Source organism: Alligator sinensis, unplaced genomic scaffold, assembly GCF_000455745.1.
Source record: "Alligator sinensis unplaced genomic scaffold, ASM45574v1 scaffold324_1, whole genome shotgun sequence".
Classification (NCBI taxonomy): Eukaryota; Metazoa; Chordata; order Crocodylia; family Alligatoridae; genus Alligator; species Alligator sinensis.
The window spans coordinates 1,039,873-1,063,265 of record NW_005842188.1 but is presented as its reverse complement, the minus strand read 5'-3'; the positions used below and the strand labels follow the sequence as shown (position 1 = coordinate 1,063,265).

The window sequence follows — 23,393 nt, the reverse complement described above, 5'->3', positions numbered from 1 at the left end:
TTTCCCTAAGATGTTTGCTTTTGGTTTAAATGTAGAAATCTTATCAGAGAATTTTCAAAGAAAAAAAGCATATATAGCATTTCACAGATTGTGATGAGTGCATTATTTTTTTATTCTTCCACATTTGATGCTAGTACCATGGTCTTAATATCCTGTGAAACCTGAGCTGTGGCTTTTCCAGTTTTTGTACTAAAGCAAATGACTCTGCAAGTAAACTGAACAGTATCATACCATTTTAAACTCCTGTTTTACTCTCTCCTTATGGCACTTGTGATCTGTCTCACTCTGGCACAGAAGCCAGGCCTGCAGCTTAGATTTCTCAAGCTCTTAGTACCAGATCCAACAGCAGGCTTCCTTTTGACTTCAACAGGATTTGGATCAAGGTCTTAGGGAGGTAGTTTTATAAATGCACAGCTATTACATTCTGACATAACAGCCTAATAATAAACAATAATTTTTATATTTTGGAATCTTATGAACAAGCTTTTAATGTTCAGCAAAATGTCAGAGTTCAAGCTTTAAGAGGTCAAGTGTTCTGTATGGCCTTGTACTATGAACTGCGGAGGACCAGTTACTATTCTAAGAACCTGAAAGGTATAGTGGGTACAATTCAACATTGGTGGTTACAATTAGTTAAAGAAATAGCTTTCACTAAAACATTAAATACAGATTTCCTCTGTAATCTGCCCCAGCTAGAGGATTTTTGTATCTGAGAGGTTTCTTCTCCCTTCAGAAATTTATTTTAAATTATTTTTTAACATTCAACTATTGTGTACTAGTGTAAGAGGTACATATTGGATTTGTATTAATTACTTGGATCTACATTAACTCGTATTTTTTCCTTAAATATGCCCTGCTTTCATTAAGAGAAATATTTTTTAAAAGCTAAACAAAAGAACCATAGAAAAATAAGGCTAAAAGGCACCTTAAGAGTTCATTCTCTGGTCAAGGCAAAAACATCTCAGTCTAAACCATTCCAGTCAATCATTTGTTTAATCTGCACTTAATTTCCAATGACAGAGATTCCATAACCTCTCCAGGTAATCTGTTCCAGTACTTACCTAAAAGAACTTTTCCTAAATTTTTATTCTTGTAATTTCGGACCATTATTTTTTTTTACATTCACTGTGGACTTAGAGAAACAGCTGATCACTAGATTTAAGGAAAGTTTAAAGCAAGTCATATTTCCCTAATTTTGTGTGTCAGTCCTCTGAATCAGTGAAGAGATGCACAATAAATTGCCATTTTAGGCCCTGAACCTGGAAAACCTTTAAGCACATAACTCAAGATATATGCCAAAAGTGGTCCTGTAGAAATCAATAGTCATTGGTGTTATTTTATAAATCAACTGTTCAAAAGAATTATAAGAACTGCTTTTGTTGCAACCAAACTGTTCTAACAAAAATATTTTACAACTTTTCTCTACTTTTTTAAAAACACATTCGTGCTATCCCAATGATATGAAAGTTATTCATACATAATATGGAATTCACATCACTTTTAGGTCAATATAGTTAACATGCTTTTATACCTAACGTATGTCATTTGGCTCAGGATGTATGTTTAATATTTCTTACAATACATGAAGACAGATAAATCTTCCCAAAAATCAAAGGACCAAGTTCTGGGCCCACTGTTTCAAAGCTCAACCATATGGAAGTAACTTTTGTTAGGTCTGGCCCATAGATATGGATCAGAGATCAAATGACACTGACAACAGTATTGTTCGCTTATTCCTGGATGTGAAAGCTGATGGAATTCTTTGCTTAAAGAATCAGCGAATGAACAAGGGTTAATGTTATACTTAGTTTTGGGCACTAGTGAAGATATTATACAAAAGCTGATTGTGGAAAAAAAACATGGAACATGCAATCTTGGGTGGATTCAGTTTAAATAGAAGGATAAACATCGGTAAGTAAGATTTCTGTTCTCAAATGCACGCGCTTTGAGAAATTGAGGGAACAAGTTAGCAAACTCAAGGGGGCTGAAGAATTCAAGAATGTGATTGTGGAGGAACTTTGAAATTCCCTAATTCAAAGGTACAAATATGATCTGGCACTTACCCTAACAAACCAGGGGAGAAAAATCTTGTGTGAAAGGCTTCAGACCTAACTACATGAATAATCATCTGAAAAAGGACATGAGGAGCTATGACAGAATAGACAAGAGATGGGGAAAATTAAAAAAAACTGATCTGCAAAGAGAGCTACATTTTAGAGTTCAAAGAATGTAGGGATAAAGGAATAACTGCCAAAAGTCACACCAAGTGAAACGCTACAGAGGAAATTAAAACAAACCCAGAAAATCTTTTCAGCCATAGAAATAAAAAAACCCAAAGAATATATGGAATAGAGCCACTATGCACCAAGGATGGGACTAAGCTTAGGTACAGATCAAACATTAATTGAATACCTTACAACTGTGTTCAACATCATCTTACTGAAAACTGAGGCAAAGACTAGACAACTAAAGGGAAGAATAGTGTGGAAAAGGAACTCTGATGTGAAAGCAAAGCTCAAAAGGTGTAGCGTGCTTAGACTGATTCTGCATGTGTGCATGTCTGCATGCATGCAGGGAAGAGGTTGCAAATCTCAGATCCCAGAATCCAAACAGTGGTGACACGTGACACTGCAGATGCAGGAGCAAAGATTTTTAATGAATTATCAAATTGGGGACGGCACCACACAACTGGAAAAACCTAGCATCTCTATTTAAGATATGCATGGGAAAAAATGCTCTGGGCAACAAGAAGCACATCAGTCTGACCTCAATAGCAAACAAAATTCTGAAGCAAAGAATAATTAAAAGACATTGAGATAAATGGAAAATGGAATAAAAGCCAACACCGGTTAAACAAAGGTGGATTATACCAGACTAAAATCAGTAATATTTCTTGAAAAAGGTAACTAGATTTCATGGACCAGGGAAATGTAGTAGATCTAACATATTTGGACTTTAGAAAGGCCTTTGAGATGGTGCTACATGAAAAATTACTAGTTTAGATGGAGATTAGTAGAAGAACTATATGGTGAGTAAGAAACTAGTTAAAGGGCAAATGACAAGTTTTGCAGAAAGAGGCATTAGAGTAAGCTGAAGGTCTGTTAGTAGTATAGCTCTGTAAAGTATTATTGTTAATAATCTCAACTGAAAAAATGAGGATGTGCTACTGAAATTTGGCAATGACACAAAATTGGAAGGCAATGTCAATACAGTGCAGAAATCAAACACTGTACTAGAACAAATGGGCCACTTTGAGGTCTGGATTAATGAGAATGGGATAAACTTTAGCGGTATGAATGGGTAAGGTTATACACTTACAGAACACAAGAGCAAGAGTTCAGAAGTTGGAAATGACAAAAGTATAACAACCTCAGGTATTCTAGTCAATTGCCGAATGACTGAATTATTAAAGTGATGCAACTGTAAAAAAGTCAAAGGAGGTACTGGGGAAATTATTCTAGTGAACACAAGGAAGAATTATTGCTACTGAACAAGGTATTGGTGAGAACCCCATCTGGATTAGTGGTGTACAAATTTGTTCACCTATTCAAAAACAGATGAAAATGAATGGAAGAGATGCCAAGATGGGTTACGAGGATGAGCAGAGAAATGGTGATCCTATCTTGCAGGAGACTAAAAGACCTTGGTCCTTTTTACCTAGCAGAGTGAAGGTTGAGAGAGCATTTTTTTTTAAACTTTACCAGGGTGAGAGTAACGCTTTTAAGCTAAAGCATAGTTTTGGCATAAGAAGAGATGGTTATACACTGGCTATAAATAAAATTAAGCAAGAAATATGGAGGTTTCTAATGAGCCAAGGAGTGCAGTTTTGAAACAACATTCCAACAAAAGTAGCAGGGACAGGGAGGACCGAGTTAGGGACCTTCTGGAGGGGCTGGATGTGTTCAAATCAGCAAGTCCAGACACTCTCCACCCAAGGGTGCTGAGTGAATTGGTAGGGGTCATCGCAGGGCTCCTGGCATGGCTTTACGAGCACTCGTGGTGCTCTGGACAGGTGCCAGAAGACTGGAAGAAGGCCAATGTGGTCCCCATTTTCAAAAAAGGGAGGAGGGAGGACCCAGGCAACTATAGGCCTGTTAGTCTTGCTTCAGTCCTGGGGAAGCACTTTGAGAAAATTATCCAGGAGCATATCTGTGAGGGACCAGCAGGGGGGAGGATGCTCAAGGGCAACCAGCATGGGTTCATTAAGGGTAGGTCCTGTCAGACCAACCTGATAGCCTTCTACGATCAGGTCATAAAATCACTGGACGCTGGTGTTGTGGTGGATGTAGTCTTTCTGGACTTCAGGAAGGCCTTTGACACCATCTCCCACCCCATTCTCATTAAAAAGCTAGGTGACTGTGGCACTGATGTCTACACAATCAGATGGGTCGCAAAGTGGCTAGAGGGCCGCATGCAGGGAGTGGTGGTGGATGGGTCATATTTGACCTGGAGGGAGGTGGGCAGTGGAGTCCCCCAGGACTCAGTACTTGGGGCCATATTGTTCAATTTCTTTATTAGCAACTTGGACGAGGGGCTGAAAAGCACTAAATTTGCTGACACCAAGATTTGGGGCGAGGTGGGCATGCTAGAAGGGAGGGACAGGATACAACTGGACCTGGACAGGTTACAGGGGTGGGCAAATGTGAATAGGATGAGATTCAATACTAGGCAGAAAGAACCAGCAGCATACCTATAGACTGGGGAACTCTCTTCTTGAAAGCACAGTGGCAGAAAGAGATCTTGGAGTCACTATTGATTCCAAGATGAACATGGGCCGCCAACGTGAGGACGCAGTCAGGAAGGCTAACCACACCTTATCATGCATCCACAGATGTATCACAAGCAGGTCCAAGGAGGTGATCCTCCCCCTCTATGTGACACTAGTCAGGCCACAGTTGGAGTACAGCGGCCAGTTCCGGCCGCCGCACTTCAGGAGGGATGTGTCCAGCATCGAGAGGGTCCAGAGAAAGGCCACTCACATGATCAGGGGGCAGCAGGGCAGGCCCTACGAGGAGAGGCTACAGGACCTGAACCTGTTCAGCTTTCACAAGAGAAGGCTGAGAGGGGGTCTAGTGGCCATCTATAAACTTACCGGGGGGACCAGAGGGGAATGGGCGAGACCCTGTTCCCCCGAGCATCTCCCGGAGTAACAAGGAATAACAGCCATAAGTTGACTGAAAGTAGGTTCACGCTAGACATCAGGAGGCACTACTTCACAGTCAGGGCAGCCAGGATCTGAAACCAGCTTCCAAGGGAAGTGGTGCTGGCTCCTATCTTAGGGGTCTTTAAAAGGAGGCTTGATAACTACCTAGCTGGGGTCATATGAGCTTAAATTTGCCAGGGGTCATATGAGCCCAGTATTCATTCCTGGCCAGGGCAGGGGGTCAGACTTGATGATCTGCTCAGGTCCCCTCTGATCCTATATCTATGAACCTATGACAAACAGTCTAACATTTCAAGATGAAGCCTTGATAAATTTAAGAGAAAGATTATATGGCATAGGGACCATGACTGCCAAGGACTGCACCCTATGACCAGAGAGGTCCCTTCTCAGTGTCCGCTTTATGAAAAAGATGAATGAGGTCATATAATCTGATCAACCCACACTGATTTGTGTTTCCTTTTCTAAAAATGGGAAACACTGCTGTTAAAAACTACAGTACTTCCATTTTTTACTAGATTGTGAAGATGACTGAAGTTATGATTATTAAAACTAGAAAAATACTTCACACTTGTAATTTCCCAGTACTTCTGACCAGCTCTACAAGTGTGCCATTTTGTTGTTTTACAATATAGTTTCTAATGCTCTGCCAAGCCTAATTTTAATCAAACTGATGAGAAAGAAGCCCACAGTGGTACAGATCTCTCCAAGAAGGTTTTCTTGGCATTGTGGCTAAATTTCCTCCCTTTAATATCCTCCTACCTTCAATGGGGGCTCTGCTGAGGAACTTGCAAGTTGTGGAAGCCTAGGGAATGAAAGAGTCTGAGTTAAAAGTTTTCAACACAGAAACCAAACAAAAAAACTGAATATAAGTTTTGAATATGTTAGCTTAAAACATCATTCCTTTCTCAACAACAGTGCATCAATACTAATCCCATCTGTTACCCTCAAAATATTTAACTTTAACAGTATATTTATGACTTATTAAAGATTTTGGCCAAGTTTGCCAAAAAGTGAATTTCAAAAAGTCCCTCATAACCTCGGGCCCTTCTAAGGTGTCTCATGCTGGACACCCAAAATGGTGTACTTTGATCATGAAATCTCTAGTCCCCTTTGAAAATCCAGGGTCCAAACTGCAAGAACCTACTTCAAGCTCTAACCCTCTGACACGTAAACTGCTATTGTACTCTTAGGCCTCGCTACCACAGTTCATTGCACAGAGGCAGAATACTCTTTGTATGCAGAGTCCCAGAAAGACTCCAATCACACCACACTTAGAGTGAGCAACAGAATAAAGTTCCTTGCCCAGCTCTAACTTTTCAATTTAAATATGAAGCAAAATAGGTTAATTTGAAATTGAGTTCCAGAAAAGGGGGGGGGGAGGGGGAGAGAGAGAGCACATAAGACTGTGCCACGGGAGATCTCAGTTCCATTCCTCGCTCTGCCACTGGAGAGCTGAATGAATTTTGGATAAGTCACTTCATTTCTCTCTATATCTTTATGCTAGGGACAATGATACTGATCTCTTTTGCAAAATGCTTTGAGAACTACACTAAAAGCTCCATGTAAGAGTCACTTGGCATTATTATTATTATTGCTGTTTTCCACCATCAAAACAATACCAAGAATAGAATACAGTCTGCTCGCTTGAAAAAGAAAACTCACATGTATTCACATTTATTATTTTTTGCTGTTGCTAGATAAGTAAAATCTATTTATTTTACTGTGATCTAGTGGTTAAGACTGCATCACTTAATTTACTGCAAAATACTCTAGAAAAAACATTTAAAAACTACTTACTGTAAGTATTTTGACAACTCTGCACTCAGATCTTCAGGAATATATTCTGATATTAACCCATGGGCATAGCGTAGATAATCCTCTGGGAGTATGGGAGAGAGTAAGGGGGAAAGGTAAAAGAACATCTATATTACATGCCTATGTGTCCATCATTCAAACCATTCCCTTCTATGTATGTAGAATCCACAAGGATGGGCTTACACTAAAACGATGGGTTCACGCTAAAAGACTAATAATAGATCAATGATGATGTGTTTTTCTGTTGAACAGTTTGAAAAAGGAATTAGTCTGTTTGCTTTGTTGGCACATTATTCTTCACGGCATGTACTCCACAAAACCTGTTTGCTTTCTGAGAATACTAAATATCACATCTTTTTTTTGCTACAAAATTAATTTTAAAAAAACCTGCAAAAGTAAAAGGCTGACTCAACAGAACATGTAATCATTAATTTTAAAGCATCTGGATCCTACAATTATTTGGCAAAGGTTTCAGTACTAAAATATATTTCTGGCTTCAACTGAAAACAATTAGATGAGACAATGAGTCTATTTCAAAGTCTTGTTCTTAATGTCAGTATTTTATGGAAAATGTCAAGGCCTATCTAAACATCACGGGCAAGACAGGATAATTATCTGTGGAAATATGAACTACTAGAAGCTGTTTTCAGAACAGGCCACTCCTGGTATAAATGTTTTTCTGGAAATCAAACCTTTTGTAACACAAAGTCCTAAAACATCTTTCTCTGTCACGTTCCCCACAAGTACTTGCAAACTGAGGTCCAGATCCTATAAACACTTATGCAAGCTGGTTACTTGATGTAAGTGGGGTTGCTTGTGAGCAACTGTATTTGCATGTGTGCTTACAGGATCAGATCTCATGTCAGTATCTTGCCTGTGATCCAGTTGTAAAACAGCCCAGCACATTCTGTGCGTGCACATACAGAATCAGAGAAAAATTGGGCTGGAAGACATGTCAGAAGGTCATCTACTGCAATCCCCAGTTTAGGCAACCCTCGCCTGTTTAAGGAGTCTGTCAACCCAAAAAATTGCATGATACTCAGTATTCTCAGAAAGCAAACATGCAATGAAGAATATAGATGAGAATGGTAAAAACCAGCTCCAAAAATAGTGAGACCTCTCTCTCCTGGGTCAGAGAGAGTTTCTTGCAAGCTGTTATATGCATTTTTAATCATAACAGCACAAAGAAAATTGGTCTAAAAACAGAAAATATTAATGAACTGGCCTCAGAGTGTACATTTCAGCAATATTGGCACCAATTTTCTGTATGATTTACAGAAAAAAGGAAAAATGCACATTTGTTTCTCAAATATTTCCTAGGCTCCAAACCCACATCAGGATCCAAAACCATAAAGGAGCAGTCCAAATCCAACACGTTGAAACTGAACTTCACCCCAGCACTTATTATACCTAAACAGAAATGCTGTTGCCATTTTGCTTTTCTATTTATGACGCTGAATTATGATGTTAGGTCAGCTATTCCTGCAACCCATACCCAGAAAGGAAACCTTATTACCCCTACACTTAAAAATCTTCACTAGCTTCCCCATTTAAAAATACAGCACAGCTATGCTTCCAGGACTTCCTCCTCCCACCCTAAAACTTCTTTGCTTTAACTTGTCATTAGTTCTTCAAATATTGAGACCATTTTCTTTGTCTCTCAAATGTCACAGGACCTCCCTATTTTGTCTTTCCCCAACAGACTTCTCCCACATTGCTTGAGCCATTTGGACTAGTTTCCCTACTAGCAAGTATCATCCAAGTCTCACCTCTTTTCTCTAGTCTATTTGACTCCCAACGCTAATAAAACATTGAGATACTACAACAAGCAAATTCTTCTTTCAATTCATCTACTGATGCTATTACCTCATTGTAACTGCTGAGCAAGCAGCTGAATTTACATAGAGGTAAAGCTTTTTGCAGTACTCTGAAATAAGTATAGGGTAAGGTTCTGCTGACCTCTTACCATATTTACTCAGTTCCAGGAAGAGCTCCATCTCCTCCTGCCATTTAACATCAGGGAAAAAGCCCCTTGTCTTGGAATCAAGCATGAGTGGCAGGGGAAGGTTGGGGGTGGGGAAAGGAGGCAGTTGCTGTAGCTCCGTGTTAGGGCCAGAACCACAGCTGCTACCTGCCCCTGCCCCCGCCCAACTGCCTCTGCACCAGCTAAAGCTTTGGGCCCCCAAGTCCCCCATCTCCTGCCTATGCCATTCCTGCCCCTTCCACCCCACCCCCACATACCCTTGCTCTAGCACCAGCAGGCTTTGTTCCAACTGCAGCCTGGAGCACAACCCCAGCCCAGGCCCATAGCATGGTGCCAGCTGTGTGTGGGGGGGCAGCCAAGGGAGAATAAAGTTTGGGGAGGGAAACAAGCAGCTGAAAGAAAGCTGCTATCCCCCCACATGCCCCACTGCCTCCTCCTGCCCCACAGCACCTGTCACCCCACTGCTTCCAGTGGGGAAGAGGGGTAAACTAATTCAATCCTCTAATAATTAGATTCCATACATGGAAAATTATAACAATTTCATAAATTTTCCATTATAGTATATCATTATTGGGGGGGTGGTATCTGAAATTCAGGGTCATCTTGGATTTGAGTAAATATGGTATCATTCATCATCTTGTTACATGCAGTAAGAGGGTTCTTGCAAGGTGACCCAAAAGTGACCTATTCTTAAGGCACAATATTTCCCCCCTTCAAAATCTAAGCTTCTTCTAATTGTAAAGCTTTGATAAACGCTGCTCTTTTCTTTTAGGCAGAAAGAAGGAAGAGCTTGGTCAGTTTATTGAAACATGCAGAAAGTAATGGTTAAATTTGTGTAAAGCTTGCCACAGTCAAAACAGATTTATTTCCTAAGTGATAAAAAGTTATTGTAAAGTTAAAGTTAAAGGCACTTTTATATTTCTCAATCCCATCTCCCTCTTTGAAACTGTGTTACAATCCCCTAATAAAGCTGTCCAAGCTCTCTCTCAAATTCTGTTGTTCCTTTGGTATCATTACCTGGCAACTTGTTTTCCACTTCATCAGCACTCAGAATGCAGTGAGTCTGACAATATTACCTTATTTGTTTCCTTATTTGTTACACTATATATACAGACTTTTGGACCTCTGAGTAATCTGAATCATTTACTCTGACTTGCTCCAAATTTGAATTTATGGTCTTTAAGCTTCCTTAGCTTTTCTTCATCATAGCCTATTTCTGAAGGGCTCAGTCAGTCAACTTCAAATTCCAACCTGTCTAAGGAGCCATCGTTCTTACGACAAAGAAGACCAAAAGCTAAAAATGAAAATTTTAAATGGCATCTACCCACTGATGTGGGTAGTAATAAACTACTTGATATGATGAGATTTTCAAAATCATCTGCGTGACATAGAAACACAAATCTCACAAGCTTTCCATGGAATTTGCACTGCTGTATATTGTGGTTTTATTTTATATACATTCAATATCAAATTACATAAACGTATTAAATATTAAATGTATTACCAAATAATATATTTGATATAATCATATGTACTGTAACTGTGCTTATCCACACTATTTATCCACCTATGTATACATAAATACTACACAGAAATGGGATACCAGGTTAGCAAAACATTTAAGTGAATGCTTAGTTGAGCGAGTGCATTTTTCTCTAAGATCTCAATAGAAGTTACCCAGAAACACTTCCTTCAATGCATCTGACTGCTTGTACAGGACTTTATTCCAAGTACTACAGAACTCAAAACAGTTGTGGCCCCACTTATAGTGATGACAGACTAAGAATACATTTACAAGAATACATTTACAAGAAATGCTTCAAAAGATGACTGCAAACCATTTAAAAAGATTTCTGGAATCTAACTTACCATCTTCGGAAAACTTTTCCGAAAGAAAAGGAAAACTTTTCCTCAGAAAAGTGCTGGGCACATTTCCGAGGATGCTTATCTTGCTGGGATCCTATGACCCCAGCTGACTTCCTGCCCTTTGGGCGGGGGGCTGGACTCGATGATCTTCCGAGGTCCCTTCCAGCCCTGATGTCTATGAAATTCTATGAAAATTTAACTGCAGGCATCTTATTTCATGAACAGATAGCTCATTACAACTACACTTTCTCCTCTTACCTTCAGCATCTGTGATTTGTTTACTGCTGATAAATGTCGCTGACTGCACCCTTCCACCAACACATATGTTGCTGCCTTTAAGTACTTTCACTGTCTGGTTGACCTATAAGAAGCCACAGATTGAAATGTCTGCATCAGTGTTGTCATACACGTGTGTTAATGCAGTGACAAAGCCCTTGTAATTTTGTTTAAAGCACATAAAACACTCAAAGTTATGAACTGTAGTGAAACCTGATATATGTTTGTAATGACTAGCATATGATCTCAAAAAATTAAGTCTCTAGTATATCCAGCCTACTGCCTTTGAAACGTGGCAGTCAGATCTGCAGCACCGCTGGGATGAGCTGAAATTTACAGATGGAGCAGCCAGGATTTTACAGGTGATTTTTGCACCTGCTACGAGAGTAAGGAACATTCAGGTTCTTTTGGAATGTGAATGGGGTTAGGAACAAGGACAGACTCAACCGAGTCAGACCAGACACTGACATTATTGGATTCAACATGAAAGAGAGACAGAATGGGGGTCTCATTACAATGTACAAACCTGTTAAAGCATAAATATTCAGGCATTAATCATGAAATAGAGATGTGGATCCATAATGTTCTTTTCTAGGGACCATTTCCCTTTAAGCCAGCCTCATAAAATTCCTCTCAACCCAAACAAATAATTTCTCTCAACAGGAAAGAACATCATTACTTTCCCCATCATTATGACAGGAGCTGGAGTACAGATTTTGTGGCTGGGTGTGTAAATGTTAATGACATTTTTTAAGGCTCCTTCACTTCATGTGAGCAACTGAGACTTAATCATTTTCCCTGATGTGCTGACACAACAATCTATTCCATTTCAGAGACTTAGTTCTTTTGTGTGCAGAAGACTGCAAGAGCACATGACTGTACCAGTACCATTTTTTTTCAGCGTGCCTTAGAAGATTTGGACAGGCCCATTTCACAGCAGGTGCATCACTCCACTGCCCCAACAACTAGAGATCTCACAGGGAATTCATAACTGGAGCAGGGTTCAAAGTGTGCTTTCCCTGACTACCTGGCTAGGTTTACCTGCTGGAAGGCACTGGGGAGGGTGAAATGGTTATGGCCGTGCCTGCCCCAGAACTTCAAGGGGCAATAGCAGAGATACAATTAAGGACAGCATTGGAACAGTGATTGTGGCCTTTCCTCAACCTTTAGGCACATGTACAGAAGCCAGATACAGTCTACACCCAATTAAATACAATTTCTCTGGAAACATTCTATTTCTTTACTACTTCATACCATGTACTTGTCCCATTCTGAAGTGTAACTACTTTGATGCAGTGCCTGCCTTTCTTCAACTGGATAGGGACTTCCAATTTACTAATTTTTCACTATTCTAATGATGTTGACAAATTACTAAATATTTAATGATTTTGAACATAAAGGCATTTTGAAATAAAAACAGAAATACCTTTTTCTTTAACCACCTCAATGTCTTCTCCTGGTTGTATTTGTAAAATTTCTGACTGCCAATTTCTGGGATAAAACACAAGAGGCCAAAACAAAATGAGTTTGTTTTGAATTTTTAATGTTAGAAACTTAAAAAAAAGCGAGAGAGAGAACATATAAGTTTTTTCACAGTCCGCACATGTTTGATGTTAAGGTAATAAGATTCAAAAGTATTGGAAAGTTGGGGGAAAAGAAAACCTGAGCAAGCTGACATTTCCAACTATACGCCTGATCATTCTCTAGTTACGCCCTGACCCAGCAAAACACATGCTTGAGATTTGAGCAGTCAGTCCTAGTCCCATTAGCTTTAGTAAGACTATTCATATGCTCAAAACAGAGCACATGCTTACAGTACTTTGCCGAACCCTTTCTGATACATGCAAATGGGACTGTTCAGTTTACAAAAGGTATGGTTAAACACAAAAAAGCTGGGTCTACGGCTCTGGTTCAATTGTTGATGAATGTGTGCTTGAGCCTCCCATATTAAAACTTTTGGTCTGTAAATAAGAAAAGGTGTCTGGAACCCAGGATGGAAAAAAAGTTATGAAGAATATCCATTTTGTCCTTTCCAAAAACTCCCCAGAAAGTCTCATGGGATTATGGCAACACTTTCATTCCATCTTCTGACTTGCAAACTATTTAGCATAATGGCAAGGGAAATGAGGTGTATTTTTTAAAACACCTAAATATGGTAAACTTTTTGGGGAAGGAACATATCTGTCTTATCTCTTATTTGATAAACTCAATATTAATTAATGATGATGACATATATCAATTTAGGCACATTTCCCATATCTGTAACTATGAGACTAGGTGTTTACTGTTCATAGATGATCAATTATATGAAGGTTCATTGGTTCAGAGTGCTGGGACAAAGAGAAGTGGAAATTACAAAGATGTGAGGACAATGCCAGTGTAACAGTATCACAACTCAGCATTAATATTGAATATTAAGACTAATACTGAGAAAGTTAGGAAATTGAATGAACTATTTAGTAACATCATATAGGAGATTGTGAAGCACACAGCATTTCCATCTTGCTCTTTAATAGGTATTTTAGTACATTTTAATCTCCTGTATACCATTCCCATAAATACCTACCATCTGTTTTATGTCCTTTAACAGTTCCTATATCATATTCCAGCATTAGGTTCATGGAGTTTCTCTCTCTTCTAGCAAACAACCAACAATACTTTATTTATGATTCCTTCAGCATTTCCTTCTTTGAGGTTTATCTTGGCTCTTTCAAATTGCATACAGATATCTAAGTATTATATACTCTTTGTGTGTGCCTGGTAGGGGGTAGGTAGGGGTCATGGAAATGTTACATATAAAACATAATTGAAATTCATTTCATATAGTTTAAATTCACTTGTAGAAGAGATTAAAATATTTTCTTATGTAGCAAAAAAAGAGAACCCCTGACATACATACTTTGTTTCTAAGGTGAGGTGCTGCAGGTAAAATAATTAGCTGTAGGACAGTTGGCTACAGCCCCTGTGACTGAAAAAAAGTTCTAAAATGGTTCTGAAAGGAAAAGACTGAAAGAAGCAGCAAAGAAAGAAACTCCCCAGATACGTGAACCTGTTACTCAAAGGACTAATGTGACTTGGGTCCAAGTACAACGTGTACAATTCCTGGATTCCTCTCTTATCTGACAAAGTTCGAGAAGGGGACATCATTTTGCCACCCTCCCCCAAGCCATGTTGAAAAGCAATTTGAGAGCAGATTCCCAGGCACAAACTCCCCCACAACAGCATGAATCAGTGACTCAATGAAGGAAGGAAATGTATAATTGTGAAGCCATTTTCATCAAAACATGTGAAAAATAATTACATGGAACCCTTCAGAGATCACTTTGTTTGAAAATAATTTGTGCGTTTGACAGTTTTGATTATTAAACCCTAGAAACTGACAATATCTGAGACCTCTGAAGAATTAGAGTGAGTTATGAAAGTCACAAACTGCTAACAAAAGGATTCAATATTGGAACGTGGATTTAACATGTGATGCACATTTGATATTGGTGAGAGTTAGCAACTATGTTTGATAATATGAGTATATATTGGAAAGCCTTTTGTTCCCTAATGTGTCTGGTGCCTATAAAACTGGTCTGAGACATCTGGAAAGATTGGGTTTGAGAAATACAGATGGAATATAAGTGGTTCTACAATTAAATAATATGTTCAGTGATCGGGTAATCACTATGTAGACTTGGAAGTTTCCCTAATGTATTGTTCAGCAAACTGCCTAAAGCACATTTTAACATCTATTTTCTCAGTGCTTTCCATAACTCAGAAACTCATATGGCCCCTTTTTTTCTACCTTCTGGGAATATAAGCTTGGCAATATTACTTAGTTATTCTAATCAGGTAAGTTCTCTTGGCTCTTCATGTTAATCATATCAGACAAGATCCCAGTGCAGTTTTTGCCTTGCAAAATGAAATGGAGTAACACTCAAGAACTGAAGTTCATAACCCTTTATTAATCCTTTTCCATTGTAGTCTCGCTCTCATATATGAAATTATTTGGAAACAACCTGCCTCATGCAGATTTAGGGAATAGAAAACAAGTCATTTCCTCTACTAACACAGCAGGTAAATGCCAATTCAGCACTGTTTTTACTCAGCAAAAGAACCACTGCTCTATGTGATGACTGTGGGGTAAAGAGAAAGTGGACTTAATATTATGTCACCAAGTATAAAATTATCAATGTGCTTGCATTAGAATTTATTACCCAGATTCCTATTGCTCAGAATTAGGTTAAGAATTGAAGCTTTCTTGATTATTAAACATGGGAAGCGATTTTTCCACTTTATTCAGCACTGATAAGGCTTCACCTAGAGTCCCATGTCTCCTTTTGGGTACCACACTTCAAGAAAGATTTGGACAAATTGGAAAGAGTCCAGTGAAAGGCAACAAAAAAGATTATTAGAGGCCTACAGAGCTTAACATGCAAGAGGATGCTTAAGAATTGGGGCTATTTAGTCTGACTTGGGGGAGGAAGGGAGGGATTTAATAACAGTCTGCAAATACAATTAAAAAAAAGGTATTGTTACAAACAGGGTAGACAATAGATTCTCCTCTGTGTCCACAAGGAACAGGACAAAAAAATTTTGTAACTGCAACCAGGGAAATTTACAGTGCATATTCAGAGAACTTTCTAACTGGGTGTGGTTAAGAAGTGGAGCAAGTTACCTAGAGCAGGGGTTCCCAAACTGTGGTATGCGTGCCCCTGGAGGGATGCAAGACCTCTCTGTGGGGTACATGAGAGATATTGTGTAATGGCAAATTTAATTTTCATTATAATAATAATTGGCATTTAAGGAGCTAAAATATAAGCCATATGCTGGTAGGGGTATGGAAGCAGCTGGTAAATCTGGAAGGGGATATGCAATAAGAACAAGTTTGGGAACCTCTGACCTAGCAGGTTTGTAGTAGAATCTCTATCACTGGAGGCTTTCAAGTGCAGGCTGTTCAAAACTTCATCTGGAATAGTTTAGACGGGGATAATCCTGCTCTGAGCAGGAGGTTAGATGACCTCCTCAGGTCTCTACCAGCCCCAAAGAACCTATCCTCTAAATAAGAAAGAGTACACAGTGTACAATGGGAAGCCTGTGAAGAGTACCAGTGTTTTTTATTTCTTTTTTTAAAAAGTCATATTAACGCTTCTTGTGAGCCTTAGAAAAAGTGAGTTCTTAAAAGTGGTTTGAATGAAGAGTAGGCAGTGGACAGTCACGAAAGAGTGCGATCTGCATCCTTAACCACTGCTTGCTATGTATCAACGGGTGCCTATACACATTCTCCAGGACGGTGGGGGTGAGGCATTTTAATTAGAGTGGCTCTCAGGAGCTGTTCTAATTAAAATGCCACACCATCTCATGTATTCAAAACCCCATGTTTCAAAATGGCAGCAGGGGTGCTTTAACTAAAGCTCATCAAACAAGCATTAAAGTGCCCTCACTGCCATTCTGAAACAGGATGCTGAATATACGAGATGTTGCAGCATTCTAATTAGAACACTCTAGCAGATTCTATTCTTTTTTTCGTCCTGATTAATCAAGTCTGCTCCAATGCGTTCTTAACAGAATGCATTGGAGCACGTGTATAGACACCCAATGTGCTGAGTGTTGTGAAAGATAATGAACAACAACAAAAAGCCAGAGTCAGGCTCCAACATATTTTCAAAGTAGAAAAAAGACATGGGTCAGACATGAAAAACTTAGAGATACAAAGGTGGTTGACAATTTAGTACTTTGTAAGAAATACTTAAAAAAATTAAGTCAACAGCTGTTTTAACATTATACTTCAAACAAAATATAAAGATGGAATTAATAGCTTTAAGGGTTTGTACTAGTTGTTGAAATGACTATACAAAAAACAAGAGGTAAATAGTTTCCATTTAAATAACAGAGTAAGGGTGCTTCTCAAGGTTGCTTTGGAGTATGACAACTGTAAATTTAATTTACATAACTGATATGAAGATTAGGTCAAAGAATAAAATCTTTTAGTAACAACTGTAATATTTTTGCAAAGAGGAAAACAAATATGTCCCAGAAGACCATGCTATGATTTGGATTAGGCTCCCTCCAAAGGGTATGGTGCCCACCCTCTAAGGCAGAGATGGCCAATGTTTTTGGCAGACAAGCCACAAGATAAACCCACCCTTTGCTCAACTGCTGCCCTGCTTCCTTCCCCTTGCTGAGCTACTGTGTACCAAGCACAGCGCATGCCCATGCCACTTGTAGCATGTGTGCCACAGACTGGCCAAGCCTGTTCTAAACTGTTGCATCAACTTCCTAGTAATTTTAGAACTGTATGACCTTTTCTGAAAAAATTATTTTGAAACCTAAAGAGATTACCTACAGCTCAGAAATGTACATCTAAAATGACAGCCATCCTGGTACTAATTTTGCGAGGGGCTGTCTACGTTCAATTCCTAATAACAGGCCAGTGTAGATAAGGTCTCCAGGAACAAACTAAATCTGACATTCTTCCTTCAACAATTTTCTGTGTAACTGATGTAGACCTCCACTTAACGTCAGGAAGCCAGTACAACATGAAGCGCTTTATACAAAGATGGAGGTCTTTGTGATTTTTACTCATTTGAAAATTAAAGGCAATACTTCCACAAACTTTGCTACCTTTTCATTGAATAATAGTGCCAAGCCAGAGCCTGGAGTGTTTTATTGTTTCTCGTGTTCATAACGTTTAGCTGAGAAAAATAAGGCCACTTCGCTACGTACAAATTTCATTTTGTCATGGAATTTTTTCCCCATGTGTCACTCAGCTAAGACTAGGAAAGACTAGGTATCTAATCGCCCTGTACCCACATTCTATCATTAAATCCTCTAATTACTGGCTACAGACAACATCTATTCAATTGCTAGTACCAAATTTCCCCTTTGATCTTGCTTTCTCACTGCAAAATGGTGGCTGTTTTCAGTGGAAGCACATTCCACTTACGTTCAAATTAAGTTTTTCTGAAGAAATTGCTCCACAGCTACAACACACTATATTGCATGTGACAGTTCTCTAAAAGATCAACAGCTCTCCCCAAATTAACAGTATATTTATTTTATATAATCTAATAACTCATGAAAGTTATTGCACTTTTGTATCTGTGATGCTTCCTGTTCTGTTATCCCTTCTGAACTGCCTAAAATGTCCCTTTCCAAAGATGTAAGCAACAATACAAGTCTGTTGCATCCAGTTAAGCCTAGTTCAAACATGCCTCTATAACTCCTGGCTCATATTCCTCAGCACTCTGTATAGTGCTCTACATGCTTAGGAACTGCAAAGATTGGTGGAGTTTGAGAGGACAAAATGGGCCAACGTAGTTCTCAAACTTCTATATCCTTTCTTATTATGATTGGATCTCCATTCACAGTTAGGAAGCCAGCACATCATGGGGTTCCTTCTACAAAAGACCCTTTGTGATTTTTACCCATCTGAAAATTAAAGGCTAAGTTGCTATAAATTATACTGCCTCTTCTCCATGTTTGCCAAGCTGTACTATTGGAAAAGTCTTTCATTTAAAATGTTTCTAACAAAAAACCCCCCACATTCCTTGAGCCACTACTTTTAAAGCACAGTTATATCCTAAACAGTGGCACCGCACAAAAGCCATTGTAGTATTCTATTTCTATTGTGCCTCATTTTTCTTCATTTAAAATATACTCAGTTTACAAGCAAAAAGCTGGTTCTTCTACCCGTCAGAAAACTCTTATTTGGGATCTAAAACACAAACTGAGATCTTTCCACCACACATATTGCCCCAAGTAATACAGTTTGTACAGGTGAAATTAGGCTTTTGGTGATATCTGTGAAACCACAACTATGTAAGTACAACGGAGTGAAAAAGTATGCAAAAAGAAGTAGAATCTGCTTCATACACTCAAGAAGAGAAATACAAACTTGAAAAAAAAAGAGAAGATACACATCTAAACAGAGAATCAAAATGATAAAATAAGGTGGTGCCATTAAGCAGTCACTTTTCTGAATAGATGTGTACCATAGTATCTCCAAGTATTTCAGTTTGTTAAAGATCTAACCAAAGAACATATCCACTGTGAAAACATGTTTGTGTGTGCTGCCCCAGATTTGTGCTTGTGGAAGACATATACACATTCAAATGCAACTGCAAGAACTTCCCCCTCCCTCCCCCCAGTAAAACATATAACATAAAGCCTGAGGTACAAGTTATCAAAGAAGAAAGATTTAATCTATGTGGCATGGCAGTAAAATCAGAGTACAAGAGGGGAAAATAATCTACTCGCTGAATGAATTTCAGTACTAAAGCCTAACAGATCATGCAGCAGCATACAGAGACATATCACAGATACTAGACAAAGTACAGTGCCAAAGTTGGCAGGCATCTAATGTTATCTACTTAGCAACAGAGTGACTTCTAGTCCCATTGTGCAGATGTCAATTAAAAAACAATAAAGATACCCTTTAGAACTCAACCAACAACTTAAGTAATAGTTTGTTAGCTAAATCAACACCTCAAATTATGTACCTTTTTCTTCTGTAATATGATGTAGCAATTGCTTAACTCCTGCACACTGTAGTAACATTGTACAGCTAGGAAACTCTGGATCTACCACAACTTGATTCAGCAGTTGAAACTTTCCTTGCTGAAAAAGATCAAAGGATTATAAAAACATTACTGTCAACAATAGCAATATAATAAGGCATTAAATACTTTACGGCTAGATTTAAAACCAAGGATTACAAAGGAGGCTGAGTTGCAAGTGGTATCACATCACATTCATAAACTGATTACAAAGCAACAAACAATAAATATAGATTTCAAAACAGTAAATACTTGCAAAGTGCTGAACTCTTCAATTAATGTCCTTAGAAGCCCAGTTTTAAAACATTGTGAGGACAACTAATGCAAAATACATCGACTGTCTTTTGGAGGATGATAAGAGGTACTGTAGTTAACATGTACCAATAGCTTTTTTCTAGACCACAACCTGCCAGATTACATAGTGTCATAAGTTTCATTCACGTTTTACTTTTCTTCGTTCTAGAAAGAGGAATCTCAGAGGATCAGGGCAGCTTATGGAACACAGTACTAACTTTTCACCTCTGCAGTCGGTTCCAGTTTGGCCCGAGGTCATACATAAAGTGGTTCTGGCACAGCTTAAAGAACACTGTAGATGAGAGAACCATCAAACAAACCCTGCCCTTGCCAGACATTACAATGCGTAATAATTCAGGACAGTGTGGCATAACTGGAAGCTTTCCTTTTGGAAAGGTTCTTGAGTGCATCAGTACAAAGGGTCAGTGAGTCCTCCATCCTTAGAGAGTAAATTGTTTCTGGAAGCCAAAGCTGAAGCCATTACACTAGTTAAGGTGAGACGACAAAAATAGTTGGGTAAACTGCTTCCAGAATGAATGAATCCTCTTACTGGGGCAGAGAATTTAGGAAAAAAAACAAAATACAAACAAAAACCCCCCAAAACATTTAGATTAATAGGTTAAGAAAAGGATTTTATATCTGCTTCTAGCACAAAAGTGCAGGGATAATCAAAATATGAGGATGATTATGGGAAAATAAAGAAAAAACTAGAAACCTTATGCACAATCTAAAGGACTAATGAATCTGAGGGCATACATAAACGTACACTTGGAGCAGTCTGAAAAGGGGTGCTCAGGAAGGTGCAGCAGCTTTTACACTGTAACAATTGTGAGTGGTTGAAATGGTTTTTCTATACTAGTATCACTACAGACTCTTGCTCTTGTATCAGTTAGCATAAAAGCTGTTGAGCAATCCTGAGCAGCAGCTCCCCCTCCTCCCCTTTGTAAAACCCCACATTCTGCAACAGACCCCACTCTTCCATAGCCATCCTCCCTGAATTCCTATAGCCCAGACTGGAGCAGAATTGGATGGCCTTATCCAGACTATTGGTCACATGTCTGACATCCCTGCCATATGTTAAAAAGCATATTTGTTTACTGGGTATCCTTATACTGATAAAATACTTACAATGCCACAGGGTATTACTGGATAATAAAACACCTAGCCAGTTTTGATTTCTAGAATATGCTCAAAAGTTAGATTTTTATGAATTAAATCCATATTTTAAAACCACAAAAATAATTATTTTCCATCTGCATGTTTATTTCTTTTTAAGTCCATAGCAGGAAGCTTAGAAGGAAAGACAAGAAATTGGAATGCAAGAAAGGAGAAAGCACTGGAATACATAAAATGAAATGCTGCCTCTCTCTGGCAGGACTGGCTTCTTCTTCTGGTTTGATAAACTTATTTAGTACACGGACAAGAGATTATGCTCATTAACTGACTGCTTGTATTTTAAAATGCATGTGAGAATTTAAGAAGCCAATGATTAATACATGTATGAATGATCTTTGACTACTTCATCATCTCTTTGCTCACTGAAGTGCCACATCAGGAATTATTTACATACCAGCTCCTGAAAGACACTCAAAACAGTCAACTTGAGCTTTGTAAAGATTAAACTGCCACAGAAAGATTTCCTCTTTGTCCAATAAATATGAAGTCCTCCCTTCCCCAAAGTTGACCACAATTCATATTCATGATGGGAGCTATTCAGTTCTATGCCGAATGGCAGCTCATCACTTGACAGTCCAATATCCACCAAGTTAGATTCTCACTTTACTTATCAGGGCAGAATGGATTCTCTGCTTTGAGACAAAAATCTAGCCAGCACTTGAAGCCCTGATGAAGTGATAGTGCTTTGAAGATTTTTAGGTCATTTCAAGGTGTTTTGCATATATTCAATTTAAGCTTTTACTCTCTTTGAGGCCTGTGCAGTTGTAGTCACAGACCTTAAGCAGCTGTGCAACAGAACCTTAACCTAATGGAAACGTTCTCCCAAGAAATCACAACACAGATTTGTCAAATATTCTGTTTTTCTTTATTTTAATATTTTGTTAGGAAAACTTGCTTAGAGATCCATCCTCAGGAAAGATCAGACGTGAAAAATTTCAATTTACAAAAGTCAGCTATCTTAAGACTCGCCTACATAGGGGGAAAAAATTGAGTGTCCCTAGAAAGAGAACAACACTCTTTTCCCCACCTTTAGTGATAAAAAACAGATGAGTGAATTTAGCTTAAGTTTCCAAAATGTTCACGTTGGGATGAGATCAATTATGGAACACTTCAAATGAAAAGAAGAAACTTGAGAAGGACTATAAGCATAAAAAGATACAGTTATGAGAGAGGTCAAACTGTAACCTTAACTATAACATACTTTAATGACAAAATGTCAAAAATATCAACATACTGTAGAGGATATGCATGTATATTGAGGCAAAATGTAATTTATGCTTCATTTAGCATTAAGTTTCTCAACAGAAATAACTTTTTTTCTAAAATTTCCAATGCAACAACCCAAGAGGACACTTACCTCTTTCTCTGCCGTTATAAGGTACCAAAGTATAAGAAATAAAGGATCCATTGGTGTTGCAAACAATAGGCGTCCATCTAAATATATGTAAAAAAATGCAGTGCCTATAAGCGTTAATATATGAAACTTGACTATTTCCTCATAATTTTAGACCTAGCAGTTGCAGCACTTTAGTGGAACAGTAATGAAAATTCTAAACGTGCTTTTGTTTGATAAATTTAGTAAAGTGCAGTTCTCATTTGCACATAGCCAAAACTAAAAGACAGTGGATATGGGGAGGGTTAAGGAGGTGTCACCAGGCAGCTGACTGCTGGTCCCTGATTCTGCTCTGCCTGAAGACGGCATTAACTTACAGCAGGAAGAGAAGAGAATGAGTCATGATGGAGCCTCACTTCATCATGACCATCCCTTCCCTCCACTTATATCAGGCTGGCTCTGCAGCAGGAGGCAGAGACAAGTGGTAGAAAAAGATGCAAAAGAAGCTATAGCTGCCTCTGCCTCTTTTCTGAAGGCTGGACATCCTACAAGTGAGAATTCTCCAACTAGCATCTTAGGCAGAACCAAGTGAATTCAATGAACCAGAAAACCAAACCAATGTATATATCTAAGATACAAACGAAAGCCCCATCCAGCAGCGAAACAGATCTTTCTGCCCACATGGAGCCCACTGCAGGATGGTGGCTTAATCAGGCTTTTCATATCAAAACAGATAACTGGAAACAACAGTGCAACACGAAGAAAATTCACTAATAAAAATCCAACAAATGATGACATTCTGACATTAATTAGCAATCCAAAAGTTAATGTAAATCTATGGGTTTGACTGCGGCCAAGATTTTTTTGTTTTAATTTTATAAAAGGGAATATTTCAGTAGACTTATGCAACTTTGTCTAGAAAGAAATATTTAAAAAGACCAC

At 38.6% G+C, this 23,393-nt stretch overlaps 1 protein-coding gene across 4 annotated transcripts in view; it reads right to left on the bottom strand.

Moving 5' to 3' along the window:
* The window catches only part of RNASEH2B (ribonuclease H2 subunit B), a 47,831-nt gene that overhangs the window by 6,930 nt on the left and 17,508 nt on the right, over positions 1-23,393 (bottom strand). For all 4 annotated transcript variants that reach the window (XM_025207205.1, XM_025207206.1, XM_014521156.2 and 1 more), the window contains exons 4-9: positions 22,476-22,552; positions 19,592-19,709; positions 12,532-12,596; positions 11,088-11,190; positions 6,962-7,043; positions 5,924-5,966 (exon numbers count right to left, since the gene is read on the bottom strand). In XM_025207205.1, the coding sequence (XP_025062990.1) occupies positions 5,924-5,966; positions 6,962-7,043; positions 11,088-11,190; positions 12,532-12,596; positions 19,592-19,709; positions 22,476-22,552 (488 nt within the window). The remainder of the gene's footprint in view (positions 1-5,923; positions 5,967-6,961; positions 7,044-11,087; positions 11,191-12,531; positions 12,597-19,591; positions 19,710-22,475; positions 22,553-23,393) is intronic.